Source organism: Carassius gibelio, chromosome B6, assembly GCF_023724105.1.
Source record: "Carassius gibelio isolate Cgi1373 ecotype wild population from Czech Republic chromosome B6, carGib1.2-hapl.c, whole genome shotgun sequence".
Taxonomy (NCBI): domain Eukaryota; kingdom Metazoa; phylum Chordata; class Actinopteri; order Cypriniformes; family Cyprinidae; genus Carassius; species Carassius gibelio.
Genome location: NC_068401.1, coordinates 6,802,269 through 6,817,454, shown reverse-complemented (window position 1 = coordinate 6,817,454; position 15,186 = coordinate 6,802,269). Strand labels below are relative to the sequence as shown.

At 34.7% G+C, this 15,186-nt stretch overlaps 1 protein-coding gene and 1 long non-coding RNA gene across 2 annotated transcripts in view; one reads left to right on the top strand and one right to left on the bottom strand.

The window, feature by feature from the left end:
- LOC127958989 (contactin-4) overlaps window positions 1–4,478 on the top strand; it is an 82,924-nt gene extending 78,446 nt beyond the window's left edge. The window contains exons 21-23 of the mRNA XM_052557984.1: window positions 350–462; window positions 2,909–3,077; window positions 3,233–4,478. Coding sequence (XP_052413944.1) covers window positions 350–462; window positions 2,909–3,077; window positions 3,233–3,327 — 377 coding nt within the window. The 3' untranslated portion in view covers window positions 3,328–4,478. The remainder of the gene's footprint in view (window positions 1–349; window positions 463–2,908; window positions 3,078–3,232) is intronic.
- Window positions 4,479–8,756: 4,278 nt separating this feature from the next.
- On the bottom strand, window positions 8,757–12,889 carry LOC127959982 (uncharacterized). Its single transcript, XR_008154316.1, has 6 exons — window positions 12,594–12,889; window positions 11,702–11,764; window positions 11,315–11,372; window positions 10,420–10,514; window positions 10,044–10,129; window positions 8,757–9,226 (listed from the first exon to the last, which is right to left on the bottom strand). It is a non-coding gene; the product is annotated as an uncharacterized LOC127959982 (long non-coding RNA).
- Window positions 12,890–15,186: the final 2,297 nt, after the last annotated feature.

Sequence of the window (15,186 nt, the reverse complement as noted above, 5' to 3'; positions counted from 1 at the left end):
TTCTATTAAGGGATTTAAAAAGACAAGAGAGTGAATAAATGATCACATAATTTATATTTTTGAGTGAGAGTCCTTTGATGCTCTATACAATGTTCCTTTGTTTTATAGCAATTTTTTGCTACTACATAAAATGGCTCCTAAAGTTCCATTTATAGTCCAGCTAATTTAAAGTGAGAGCCAAGCTGAATTGAATCTGTGCCAGTGAGTTCTGAAAGTCTTAAATTTAGACGATACCTCAGCTGGTGCAGTGCTGATTGTTTAGATTGCAAAGGACAAAATATAGGGGAGATGTTGTTCAGTCATATTACACAAGTTGGAAGTAAATCAGAATATGATTTATGTCTTTTAGCTCCAAGTCAACCCCCAGGGAATATTGAGTGGAACCTGACAAACTCAAAGGTCTTTCTGAACTGGGAACATGTGAAGGCGATGGACAATGAATCAGAAGTAACCGGCTACAAGGTAATCTGTTTTTTTTGCTCTCGCTCTTCTGTTGCTTTGCTGATAAACATACTGTATCAGTGTGCCACATAAGCTGGTGTTTCACATAAAACAACTCGGAGATAAATGACTGAGGACATTACATTTGAAAGCTGCATTATATACTATGTTTTTTTCATTACATTTTTTTATTTTTTATTTGAAGTGCCAGTGAAGCCGTTCCAGATATGCTCGTGCGACTACTTTGAACTTCTTAGTTGAAGTGCAAATTATTTTGCATAGCTTTATATTTAATATTCGTTTTCACATAATTGGTTCTATACAGCGCTTTTTTGTTACCAAAGACAATTTTCATAATGTTAAATATCATGAAGACACTTCTTTAAAGGAAAATCCACACCAAAATTAAAATTCAGTTATTTCTTTGTTTCTTATGTGGAACATCAAGAAGGATATGAAGAATGTTGGTGACCATACAGTTTTAATTCCCATTGACTTCTTTGGGAACCAAAACTGTATGGTGGCCAACATTTTTCAAAAAATGTTCTGCAGGGGAAAGAAATGCATTCAAGTTTGGAACAACAGAATTAAAATTTTTGGGTGGACTACGCCTTTAGGTTTGCAACCTACTATAAATTGTTACTCTACAAACCTCTACATTAAAAATATTAAAATGAATTGGATTTGTCAAAACAAATCAAATCTCTCTTCTCGGCAAAGGCCACTTTTTCTCCTTTTTGCCTGCAAAACTTTTAGAAAAAAAATTATGAAAAACTCAAACTTCTCTCATAGATACTGTATATGCTTTTAGCAAGACCCTTAGCAAAGAATATAAATAATAAATGTTAAATGTAATGAATATCTGACTAGACATTAAATGAAAACCTTTTTTTTTAAATACATTTCACTGTCTAGATTTGATTTCCCCTTTAATGTAATCTTTAACATTTTTCAAATTTCCTTTCACAAGCTGCAATGAAGCGCTTCTACACTCAAGGTCATACATACAGTTCAGAAACATCAGAGGCTTTTTTACATTTCAGAACAAGCTCCCCCGATCTCCTGCTGCGCTCAAAACCCGAGTCATCTGTAGCGAGAGTTCACACAAAATGTTCAGAAGGAGGATAAAAAATTGTCCGATGTGATTCATTTCTTTTGAGCAAATTAATTTGCTGGCAGCTAATTGACGACGACCTCTCTGAAATGTAGAGGTTTGTAGGGTCGAGGAACAGCTGGACGGCTCTGATGCTATCCTCCATCTGGAGCGGCGAGCTTAGCGGGGCCTAGCCAAAGACACGTTCAGAAGGGAGAAGCACTGTTCATTTGCAATCCTAACCGTCCGCTGTGAGGCGCCTGCAGAATAATGCAATCAATAATCATACATTTTCTAGTCTGTATGAGTAAGAAAGAATATCAGTTTGGTGGCTATTTGTTTTGCACTGTCAATCTGAAAAAAAAAATGTAAATGATTTATGGATTGAGAAACCTATTCACAGCAAGATATGTCAACAAACATACTAATAATCCTCCCACTGAAAGTCAGTTTGAAATGTATAACGATTATTTAATTTGTATTCTCTTTTTCACCTCGGTTTTGAAGATTTCAAGGAGACAGCATGAAACTTTTACATATGTTTTTTTGTTTGTTTGTTTAGGAGAGAATTTAAATTACACTTAAGTTACATTTTTATGTTGTGTTGTGTATAATAAAATTAACCTTTTGTAGTAATATAGACTACCATGCAAAAAAAATAAAAATAATTAATTGTTATTATTATTCATCAAAGAAAATAAAAAATTCACAGGTTCCAAAAAAAAAATATTAGGCGGCACAACAGTTTCAACACTGATAATAAATAAGCAAATTATTTAATGATTTCTTAATGATCTTGTAACTCTGAAGACTGGAGTAATGGCTGATGAAAATTCAGCTCTGCATCACAGAAATAAACAATATTTTAAAGTATATTGAAATAGGAAACCAGTGTTAGAAATTTCTAAAATATTTCACAATATTTATATTTCGTCTGTATTTTTTTTTAACAAATAATGCAGCCTTAATGAGCATTAGAGACAAAAAATAAAAACAAAAAACTTTAAAAGTCTTACTGATCCCAAACTTTTGAATGGCTGTGTGTATAGAGAGAAAAAGACAGAGAGATACTGTAGATAGTTGAATTAATTGTATTCTAATAAACTCTTATAAACTTACAATATTGACCTATTTTAGTGAAATGTTATGCTTAAAAAGTGTGCTTTTCTTCTTCATAGTAAATGCTTTTTTGCTTGACATTTCGTCTAATCAAATTCCAACTTTTTATAGGAGAATTAAGTTTTCAAATATGTTTTGAGGCCATTGGACATCATTAAATATCCTTGTTGATGTCGTGACTTATTTATTTTTGAGTGTTTTTTGCTAATTGGCACAGACTAGCTGCATTTCACTGACCCACTTTCCCCCGCGCAGGTTGTGTATCGTCAGAACTGGCACAGAGGAAGCAGCGTAGTCGAGACCAACAGGACGTCCGTGGAGCTTCAGTTGCCATCAGAAGAGGACCTGCTCGTTCAGATCAAAGCCCTGAGTGACGGAGGAGACGGCAGCAGCAGTAGCCCCATCCGTATTCCAAAGATGTCAAGTAAGGCTTCATGTGAGCTCATTAAGAGGGTGCACACTGATTTTTGAGCTTGCACTCACAGAATCGAACTGCTAGCCTGCCAATTGCTTGACACTTGTAATGGCCTCCTATGTATAATCCTGTCTGTGATGTCTTTGTGTTCCTCTCCATCACAGGCCTGAACTCAAGAGGATACTTCAGTTCAGACGCAAGCAAGATGGCCCATGTTCACGGAGTAGTGTTTCTGATCTTGTCATGGTTGATTTCATAGAACTTTGCCTTTATTTAAAGATGAAGTGTGTCATTTCTGTGCCACTGATGTCACCGAAATAGTTTCCCCAAACAGATATCAAGCTAAAAATGGCTTACTTAGATTTTTGCATACACACTTCAGCTTCAATTCTTCTCAAAATTAGGATTGGGTGGATATAGCTACATTTTATTTTATTTTACTAGTTTTTAGTTGTTTTTTTTAAAGAAAAAAAAAGGTGACTCAGTTCCATTGCCTTATATTGTGATGGTTTTTACCTCTTTGTCAAACTATTTGTCTTTTGTATGTAGATTTTATGCAAAAAAAAAGTAGGCTTTCTCTTGTAGCTAATGATTTTGCTTAGGTGTTCAGAGCTGAGATTCACATTGAGCGCAGTATTAAGTCCTGTAATGCAGTAGTGACCTGGAATGTTGGATCTTTAAGAGAAATCCTTGAATTGCTGTTTTTCCTTCTACACTCGTCAGTCAAGTCAGCGATGCTGTGTTTGTGTATGTAAAAAGGCCTTTAGATAGATGAAATGCATTATGTTGTTTTACATAAGCCCTGAGAGATATTATTGTTTTGAAGAATAGCGACAGTTTTGTTTGATACATAGTTTCTGGATAATTACATAGATTGTTACATTATTATAATTACATTATTGTTCTGGACAATTATGAAAGTCTGTTATTTGATGATTTTTTTAATGAAACACATTTCTTGTTTCTTTAAATTTAACCCATAACTCTCATCTGCAGAGTTTGTACGCTTGACGATGAGACCAAAGTGTGTCATCAGATCTTAGCTAAAACAGATATTCCCTCTGTTGTTTTCATGTTTTCTAAATTTCAAAATTCATGCATCTTAAAGAAACGTTTTATTTTTTTTAATATAATTTTTATAATAATTATTTAACATTAACATTATTATTATTATTAGTTTATTTATATTTGTATGCTATTTTTTTATCATGGACCTTTTATGTTGAAAAAGTAAATCTCCTTATATGGTAGTATCCACATTTTTGCCTTGTTTTGAAATTTTGCATTTTATAAATGTAACATGTTCGTCTGGTGTTTTCTTTTGCTGTTATGCAAGCATTCTGGCCTGTTTAATACCTTTGTATTAACCCTGTACAATCTCTGAGAGATAAAAATAAATAAGATTTCATATTGAAATATTTGTAGAGCAAATATATGATTCGCTACAGTATCAGTATCAGCCTCCAACACGCACTACAGCATTTTTGATCTGGGAGGAGACGTTTCATTCTAATTTGATGAATGGAATAGAGCTTGGCTGATCTATATGGTTGCCTGGAGACGATTCCTTTAAAGAAATGCATACTGATTGGTAATTACCAATAGACTGAGATTAGTCTCTGCTGGATGAGAGCCGGCAGACATTCTTACTGACAGTTATTTAAATTACAAAAAATATACAGTATATATATATATATATATATATATATATATATATATATATATATATATATATATATATATATACATACTGTGGATCCTGCTACTATTTAGCATTTTTTTATTAAATGCAACCATCTTTTCGGTACAAATTAAATTATCAGAGTAACTGAATTGAAATGTTGAAGTGCAACATAAACTGAATTTCTTCATATTTTCATGCACCCCATTAACTGAACTGACATGAACTCAAGAAGTTTGTGTAAAACATGTTGATCATCAAATTCAGCATCCAAAAAGCATCTTGTGCGTCAATGGAAATTAAAGTAATAGTTCACCCAAACATGAAAAATGGTTGAACATTTACTTTCCTTCAGGTCATGCAATTAATTTGTTTCTTCTTTAGAAGATTTGGAGAAATTTAGCATTATATCACTTGCTCACCAATGAAAGTGAATGGGTGCCGTCAGAATAAGAGTCCAAACAGCTGATAAAAGTGTCAGAACAATCCACAAGTACTGTAATCCACGCAACTCCAACCCATCAGTTAAGGTCTTGTGAACAACAAACTAATCCACTATTAAAATGTTTTAACTTTAAAGTGTTGCTTCTGACCAAAATATAATATCTGTCTACAATATGCTTCCTCTAGTGAAAAAGTCCATCTACTGTTTTTTTTCTTCTATTTTTTTTTTTTTTTTTTTTTTTTTTTTTTTGCTTATGAATTTATCTTGATGAGAATACTTGTAAGCGTCTTATAACCTATTTATAATTTTACCCCCTCTTTCAAATATCTTGTTTTAAACTTTTCCAAAAAAGTCCAAAACATTTATTTCTGAATATAAATGGGGGGAAAGAATCCCAGATTTTCAAAGCGGTCTCGTGGACTACTCTGTACATCATAATCAATAAAGTGTCCTTGAAGGTGCTGATATTATAATTACCGTAATTTTATTATAATATTGTGAGCCGTTCGCAATGGCAAAATAGTGTAACTTCAGTCGCATGTTTAGTAAACCACCATAAAAAAAAACTGAAAGTAGCCACACGTCTGTATCTTTTTTGGAAGTTTCACTCAGTGAGGTGCATCCTACATGTTTATTTACCAACATTTGACATTAAGTTATGAAACCGAGCTACGGTTGAGGTGTGAAATGGAGTTTGCTAAAGTAGATTTCACAGTGAAGGTGTAGGAGTTTATTCCAAGAGCTCAGAGGAATAAGCTTGTCATGAACACTGACAGGTAAGTGTGCGAACATGGATGTAATCTCCCGAGAACCGCTCCGACTTGTTGGGCTACCAGGGGATTTAACCATAAATACTAGTCCAGCTGAAACGGGAGCAGTCACAGAGCCTTTTGGAAGTCCTCCTTGCATGTAATTTGGTGCCCTTCAATAGTGCCTGTGAGTCTGACCAAATTTCGTTGGGTACTGATATTTCTCGCACTGATCCTCCTAAATTAATGGCTTCACTGGAGCTGTAAAGACCCATATGGAAGAGAGACATGGGAAGGCTACTGCCTAACCACTACTCTTGCCAAGCCAATGTGTCTGTATAATCTCACAAATTGGCTGTAATAAACCCTTGCTCGCTTTGCAAGGAAGTGTTACCTTATCTGATTGCAGTCTGATCCCAATATGGCATATGTCGGACACTTTGAGGCCCAGAACAAAGGCTTTACTGGTCTAAAGAAAAAGAAAATGGTTTCAGTTTCCATTTGGATTATGTCTTTGCTTTACTTTATGAGTGTTGTGGGGGCGGGGGTATTTTTTAATGTGGTCTCATTTGGATCCAACTGTAGTTTTTTAGCAACCTTTAGACATTTAGCAACCTTTCTCGACCCCTTCTTATCAATCCTGGCACTGATAAATAATAACCACCTTCCTTTTTGACAATATTTTCAAGGTAGGCAGAGATGTGCTTATTGAAGTGGGGCAGATTAAAAATTCTACCCCACAGCGATGTAATGGATCTTATGCAAAAATGAATGGAGAAAATGTGGCCCAGATTTTACAGAGATAGCCATAGCGGTTTATAAAGGCCTTCGGATATAGAAATGGAGAAATAATTGTGAGGAAACCTTTGGCTATTCAAATTAATCATTTCAATGATAGAATAGGGCTGTCATAGTTCACTTGTTAGTGTGCGACGGCACAGGGGGGAAACTGGTAAGATAATGAATGGTTTAGAAGTTCGGCATGTTAAAGGGAAAGGTTGAGCAGACGGTCATAGTATTGAAGAGGGGATGAGAGACCTGGCAGCCTATTTAGCTGGTTTCAAGTGCAAGCAGGTGAGGGCCATAAAACAAATTTCATCCCCAGAAGTATATAGTCAGAGAGAAAACTTAACTTAGATAAGAGTGCTAATATGTTCTAATTTTAAGGAGGACTATTGCATTGCTCTTAAAGGAGTAGTACAACCAAACATTACATTCTGTAATTCCATATGAATCATGCCAGGTTAACATCGATGCTGACAAGATTTTTTTACAAGACTTTTTTACAAGCACATAAGGTGCTTTGAAGTCAGAATGAAATGGAATCGACTTGCTTTATTTCTTACATTATAAAATGAAACAAAAACCACTCAAAAGTTTGGGGTGAGGATGATTGATTATTATTATTATTATTTAAGAAATGTAATACTTTAATGCAGTGATGCATTAAATTGTTATAAGTTGCATTAAAGTCTTCATTGTTACCAAAATAAATCTATTAACTGAAGAATCCTGAAAAAAAAAGAGTAGCATGGTTTCCACAAATATATCAAGCAGTTTTCAGCATTGATAATTTTAATGATTCTTGAGCATCAAATCAGGATATTAGAATCATCTCTACAGGATTATGTGACTGAAGACTGAAAATTTGGTCTCGCAATCACAGGAATAAATGACGTTTTATAATAAATGCCATTGTAATTTGCATGGATGACTCATTCACACAAAAACAAACAGCATGTCTTAAGAAAATAAATAGGGTTGATTTTGATTTCATGCCAACTTTATTGCTTTTTTTTATTATTTAGCAGCGTGTGGTTACTATACTAGATGTATCTAAATAAGCTGTGTGAACATATTGCAAAACATCCCCTTTTGTGTTTAATGAAAGACGTCGGGATGAGTAAATTATGACTGAAATGTTATATCATGCACTTACTTATAATATTGTGCATCTACAAAATTATCACAACTTATCACGTTACCTGTGTGCCTGCAGTAATTCATAAGTGCAATCAGCTCTGTAATGGCAATAATGTATTCACACCAAGAATTCCTCACGCTCTCCCTTATCCATTTATACACAGATGTAAGTGGCACCTGATCTAAAGAGAGGCTGCCACGATTTGCTAATTTGCTGCATTACTTAGATGTCATGCGGCAATTTAAAGACGTGCGTGAATGCCAAGGAGAAACCGTCCTTCATTTTGCCCTGTGCCTTAGAATATCACTTCATTTGTTCAACCGCTTCAATCAAACTGATCACAGTCTTATTTGGTATGCAAAACCAATTATTTAATTTGACAAATGCGCACCAGCAGAATGTGTTGACATGGCACCATATCAAGAAGAGCTCTCTGTGTTTCATGGTGGAGCTGATGGTCATGACGTTTCTGCATGTAAATTCACATGAAAGTGACACACGTTAAGGGGGAGGGTTAGAAAATGTGGTCCGAAGAACACTCAAAAAAATAAATCGTTGGTCTAACTTAATATAATTATGACACCTATTTCCACACATTTGAATGGTGTTGTCTCAACTTAATTTAGGCAAATGGAACCCAAGAGCAAAATTCATTTTGAACCAACAAGATCAAATCATTTTCATTTGAATTATATTATCGTATTTATCTATAAACTATTTAATCTTGTTGAGCCAATTAATCTTAATCACTTAATTTAGAAAACCAGAAATATTGTGTCAACTACTATCGTTAAGTTAATTGTACAACTTTATTTACATCAAACAAATGTTTAATTGTTGACATGTCTATCAAAATGTAATTTACTGCACAAATAAAATGTTCTCAAAGTGAATGTCAAAAGTTTCTCTTTATTCTTATTTCAAGGCAAATTTTCAGGTAAAAAAATACAAAAAAATATCATCCAAGATGAACAACATTATATTTCAATGTATATGCACAGCTAGAGTCAAGATTTAGTCTTTTGAGAATACACACGTAAGGTAACTTACTCCAACATCTTGTTCTTAAGGGCTGGTACCTTTAGTGAAAGTTTTTGTCCATCCAAGATAAAGAACACTTTCTGGATGACCTCAAATGTAGCCTTGAGTTCTTGTGGGTAGCTGAGGTTCAAGGCGTAAGTAAGTCCAAACAGCATGGCCACTGCTACACGTTCTTCAAAGAGCAGAGAACCTCGGTCCCTTCAATCAGGATACCAACGTCCACAGGTTTATCTCCTGGTTGGCGTCTATGGATTGGACGATGTAGATCCCCATTACCATCTGATCTATGGCTTCTTTAGCATTCATCCAGTCGCAATCCTGGGCAAGACAAATAAAATGTGGTAAAATTGGACTACTGTAAAATAAAAATTAATAAGATCAATTAATAAGAACAAATAATCAAACTACAAGCAACATTACAAATAAATACAATAGATCAAAGATTCAAATAAAATAAACAGTGCTTTTCAGTTTTTTTCAGATATCTAACAGTAGTTTTTTTTTAGTGAAAGTGAAAAGTGAAGTGACATACAGCCAAGTATGGTGACCCATACTCAGAATTTGAGCTCTGCATTTAACCCATCCGAAATGCACACACACAGAGCAGTGAACACACACACACACACACATACACACTGTGAGCACACACCCGGAGCAGTGGGCAGCCATTTATGCTGCGGCGCCCGGGGAGCAGTTGGGGGTTCGATGCCTTGCTCAAGGGCACCTAAGTCGTGGTATTGAAGGTGGAGAGAGAGCTGTTCATGCACTACCCCCACCCACAATTCCGTCCGGCCCGAGACTAGAACCCACAACCCTTCGATTGGGAGTCCAACCCTCTAACCATTAGGCCACGACTTCCCCTTTGGTACAGAAAATGGATAATCAAATATAAAACACTGCATATTATCTTTACTGAATAAATTAAAGATTAATCATTATTGAAGTAACATCAGCTATTCAGTCAAGAGCAGTTAGTAATTTCTTTGTCATTTCTTGTGTGATTTAACATTAAAAACACAGGCAGTGAGAATAGTTTTTTTGACGATCCAGTACATACTGTTATACATACAATGTCTTTCTCTTTTAATAAAACTTCACTTAAGACATAACAGACTATGTTTGCTAGGATACTCACCAAGACGGTCATGTTGATATAATTTTTGTACGAATTTGGCCTCTGAAGCACAAGACTTGAAAGAGAACTCAGTATTTGCACGTTTTCTGAAAAAAAAAAAACATGTGGGCGCTTTGGATGAGCACACTCACAAATCATCTCACAGTTCTCTTTTGCGTCTTGCTCTTGAATGTTTAAGTTAGCAAGGCTTAAATGAGTTTTGTTTACACAAAGATAGCAACAGCGTTCATGACTAGACGTTAGAGCAGCATACGGCACTCGCATCGTCATTAGAGGTGGACCGCGGTTCAAGTGCGTGCCGAACCATAAGTAGAGAATGGTACGGTTAGATTTTAATGTAAACATAAAAGTGAAGAAGAGAAAAGCAGTTGCTTACATTGTACTCCTTGAACAGCTGTAGATGGTCCTCTTTTAAGTATACACACAGTGCTTTTTGAGGATGCATTCTCTTTCCATGTCTACGCTGTTGTTCTGTAAAAAAAAAAAAAAAAAAACACAAAAACATTGATTATTTGACAATATCATATCGATAACCAAGTATAACAGGACATGCAATCTATATGAAAGTTCAACTAATAATAAAAATTCTATCATTAATTACTCACCCTCGTGTCATGCTCGAAGACATTCGTTCATCTTTGGATCACAAATAATTTTTTTTTTTAATGAATTCTGAAAGTTTTCTGTCCCTCCATAAACAGCTATGCAACTGAGACTTTGATACTTCAAAAAGTACATAAAGAGATCATAAAACGAATCCATATAAATTGAGCGGTTAAGTCACATTTCTCTGAAGACTCGCTTTATATTATGAACAGATTTAGATTTTCAATTTATTCACATATAAACATTCATCAACTCATCAGTTGTGGTGAACGGAAGCATAAGCATGTTTGTTTGACATGTGAGAACCAATGAGGTTCATTCTCGTTACGCAGCACGTCTGAGCTTCTGTTTTTGGGCATCAATCAGGTTCAGTTGACCTTCCGTTGATGTTTGCTGATCAATGTTTATATGCAAGTAAAAACCTAAATTAAATCTGTTCATCATACTTTCGAACATCGAACTTATTAAAACATCAAAGTCTCAGTTGTGTCGCTGTTCATGAAAGGACAGAAATCTTTCAGAAATCATCAAAAAGATCTTCATTTGTGTTCCAAAGATGAACGAAAGTCTTCCGGATTTGGGATGACATGAGGGTAAGTAATTAATGACATCATTTTCATTTTTGGCTGAACTAACCCTTTAAGAACATCACTAATACAGCTTACCACATGAAAAAGTTTACTAAAACCCAAGCATGGGATGCTGTTTATTGCTCTTGTAAACCTGTAAAATAAAAATAAAAATATAAAAATCATTTTTACATAAATTTGCAGTGTTCTCATCTTTACCTGAACAGAGAAATCTCCTACAGATTGCTCAGCAGCAGTCGTCTGAATGAAATGGCTAATTTCATAACTGAAACAATATAGTAAAATAACTATCAAATTGTATGAAATCAGAAAATTACATTATCCATTCGTATGTTGGTTATGAAAACATTAGGTATTTCCAAGCACACACTAATAAAACACTTTAAACTTTCCTTTATTTTATTACAGTAATAATGAGCCATTTTTCTAAACCCATTTAAGAACATACTTAATACAACTTACCATGTGAAAAAGTAGACTATAACCCAAGTATAGGATTGCTATTTAATGAGCTCTTGTAAAAACCTGTAAAATAAAACGATGTTTACATAAATTTGCAGTGTACTTGTATTTACCTGTACAGATGTTTCACCTATTACATGCTCAGCAACAGTAAAACTATAATATATACAAACACAAAACAATTCTGAAGAAAACGGGCGATCCTGCTCTACCGACGAAACCGAGGCTGATTTTCCCATGCAATATGCATTATAACTGAAATCTATATAAAATGTAAATGCTGCCCGGAAGGGAAGTTTCGATCATTATATTTCATACAAACAAATATCAAATTGTCTTTAAATCATTCTCATTCAATTACAGCAACTGTAACAATAATACATGGTATTACAACGCGTGCACCCTAATCCTGTGCGATCATAGTCAAATGACACATGCCTAGTACGCATGTGCTCTATACTGTATTCCACACCGCCTGGCTGCTTGTTGATTAACATCAAGCATATAATTGTATTGACATCATTGTTTGTTAATTCGTTTTTACATTAATTCGCAGTCTTCTCGTCTTTACTTGTACAGAAGCATCACTTAACAGTACGCTCAACAACAGAAGCCCGAGTGGGTTAACTGAAACAATCTAGTAAAATAACGCTTGCAACAGGAATTAGAACTAAGCAAATATCGCATTAATGTTAAATTATGTACATACATGCAGGCGTTTATATCGATTTACTATGTTTTTATCGAGTATGAACATGTGACTAATAGAGTAATTCAAATAATCCAATAAGCTGTCAAATATCCGCTTAATGTTGAATTCTGACTGATTTAAATAGTTTTACTCTCTATCAGCACAATGCAGACAAAGAAAATAAAGGATTTTTGAACTTACCAATTCTACAGCATTCCACCATAGACTGGACTCCACCACATAATGGCGCCCGCGATAACTGACGAGGTCACGTGGATTTCCTGTCATCAGCGCATGCGCAAAAGTAGTAGTTTGACTTGAATCATTATTTTTTGTTGTTTCGACACAAATGAATTGAGCTCTTTTAAGGTTGTATGGATTTAGTTCAGACTGATTTAAAATAATTGTGTACATCCCTTAAACTGATTAATTTTATTTGTTTCAAAATGCTCTATTTATTTTTATCGAACAACACCCAGATTTCATTTTTTTGAGTGAAGATAAACTAGACAAAATTACCAAGAGGTGTGGAAAGCCAGGTTAAAGCATTCATAATCTGCAAAGTAGAGCCTTGGGCTGCTAGGCCTGTAAATTGGCGTGAATAGAGAAGGTTGCGTGTTTCCAAAGCTTGTCCCCAGACTCCAAGCCGTGGAAAAGGCAGCATCCGAGGAGGAGAGTAAACAGGATTAGAAGTTAGAGGAAAGATGGGCCATTACTTCACCTGTCAGCTGAAAAGAAGAAACGGCTTGGAGAGACTCCTGATTTTGACATTGTGGTGAATATTAAGAACAGGCACACAAAACCTGATCAAACAACACAGACTTAAAAAAAAAAAAAATAGACACTTGGCTTAGTTTGCCTATAGCTTGAAAATATAAACATGTTGATTTTCTTATAAGAACTTGGCATTAAACTTATTCAATACAACTTGAAAATACTGTTAAATAAAACATACTCTGTCATTTGTCATTTACTGTAAATTGTAAGGTGACTTGTATGAAAGACATAGCATTAACAATATATCTTGTAAAAAGACTGCACGCGTTTGTTGAGTAATAACTATTTGCACTGTATGGCTATTTACAATTTTTTTCCTTCACAAAAAAGAATAAAAGTGTGGATTATTTCATTAAATCTAAAATATATTGCAAATACAGATTTCGAATTTATGATTCTTCACGCATTTTCACTTCCAAAATCATATAGTGTAAGTTAAGTGTGCATTATTCTGTTACATTTAAAATATATTAAATAGAAAATATCTATCTATCTATCTATCTATCTATATATATATATATATATATATATATATATATATATATATATATATATATATATATATATATATAGTATTTTATGTGAATCTGTTGGCTATATTTGACATTTTAGTTTTTTAGTTTTAGTCTTTTAAGTATTTTCAAGTATTTTTAACTTTTAAGTATTTTCATCATTTTTTTTTTTATTTATTTTTTTTTTTTTACTACAGCACTTTCTAATCATACCTTTATAAGGGGAAATTTGCCACCTGTCATTAGTTATTGTATCAGCATGTCTCAGGGAATTCATTGCAATGTGGGAATAGATTCACCCCAGGAAAAAAATATCACTGGTTTAGTCATTTTGTTTGGTGTTTTTAGCCTGTTGTGAGCAGGTTCTTAGCCCTGCTTGACATTTGCGATAATTAAAACGGCTAATCCAAGTAGGGTGCTGTCAAAGCCCTAGAAAATGGTCATGGTTCATTTTAGGTCAAATTAAAACCTCTCCGTGAATTGCCTACCTGCAGCTTCCAGCCAACAGCCTAATCCATAATAATGTGCGGGGTTTATTAAAAGACTAATATGAGGTTAAACATAACAAAAAGCCAATGTGTTAGAGCTAGTCATTTTGCCATGTCTTTTAAATTCCTCAAACTTGCTTGCAAAATATTTTAGTTTGAATTATTAAGAGTTGTTCAGAGGCAGTATACAGCGAAAAGTGATTGGAGTATTTGTACGGGTTTCCTCTTTCTCTTGAGAGGAGTCGGGTGGATTCTCTCCCCCTTTTTTCCTGACAGTTTATGATGTCTCTCCGTGCATAGGTGTAGATTGTCAGGAAAGTGACAGTGCGTGAGTCTGAGCCAAGCTCTAAAGCAGGGATAAAGTGTGGTGATGGACAGAAGATTCACAGAGAATTAAAAAGACTGGGAGCCCCCTCTCCCTGCAAAGACCCGGAGAAGATGACTGACAGTCTGCAGGGTTATTCCCTCTCTCCCTCTCTCCTTCTCTCTCTCTCTCTCTCTCTCTCTCTCTCTCTCTCTCTCTCTCTCTATTTTCTACATTTGCCACTTCCAGACTGTCCTATGACCACTCCTGTGATTTGGCAAAGACAAATATCTGAAAGCTGTCCACCTAGTCTTATGAAAACATGACATGTGTCTGCTTTCTTTCTACCCTCACCCCTCCCACCACCCTCCCGACTTCCATTGGATACAGACAGTGTGATATGATCATTTCATTATTTATTCATTTATTTTATCAAAGACTATAATATATTGACAACCTGTTGCTTGTAAAACTAAAATAAACACACACACACACACACACACACACACATACATATATATATATTATAATATATATATTATAACATTAAATAAAACTGTATAATGGAGGTCAATGTATTGACTAGCCAATGCCAGTTCCTGAATCCCCAACGCCTGGCTAGCAATAACAAATCATGGTTCACGACTGTAATGAAAACCAAAGGCTATTGGTTATTTTAAAATGTAAGCAAGTTCTGGGCTTCGTCCCGCCCC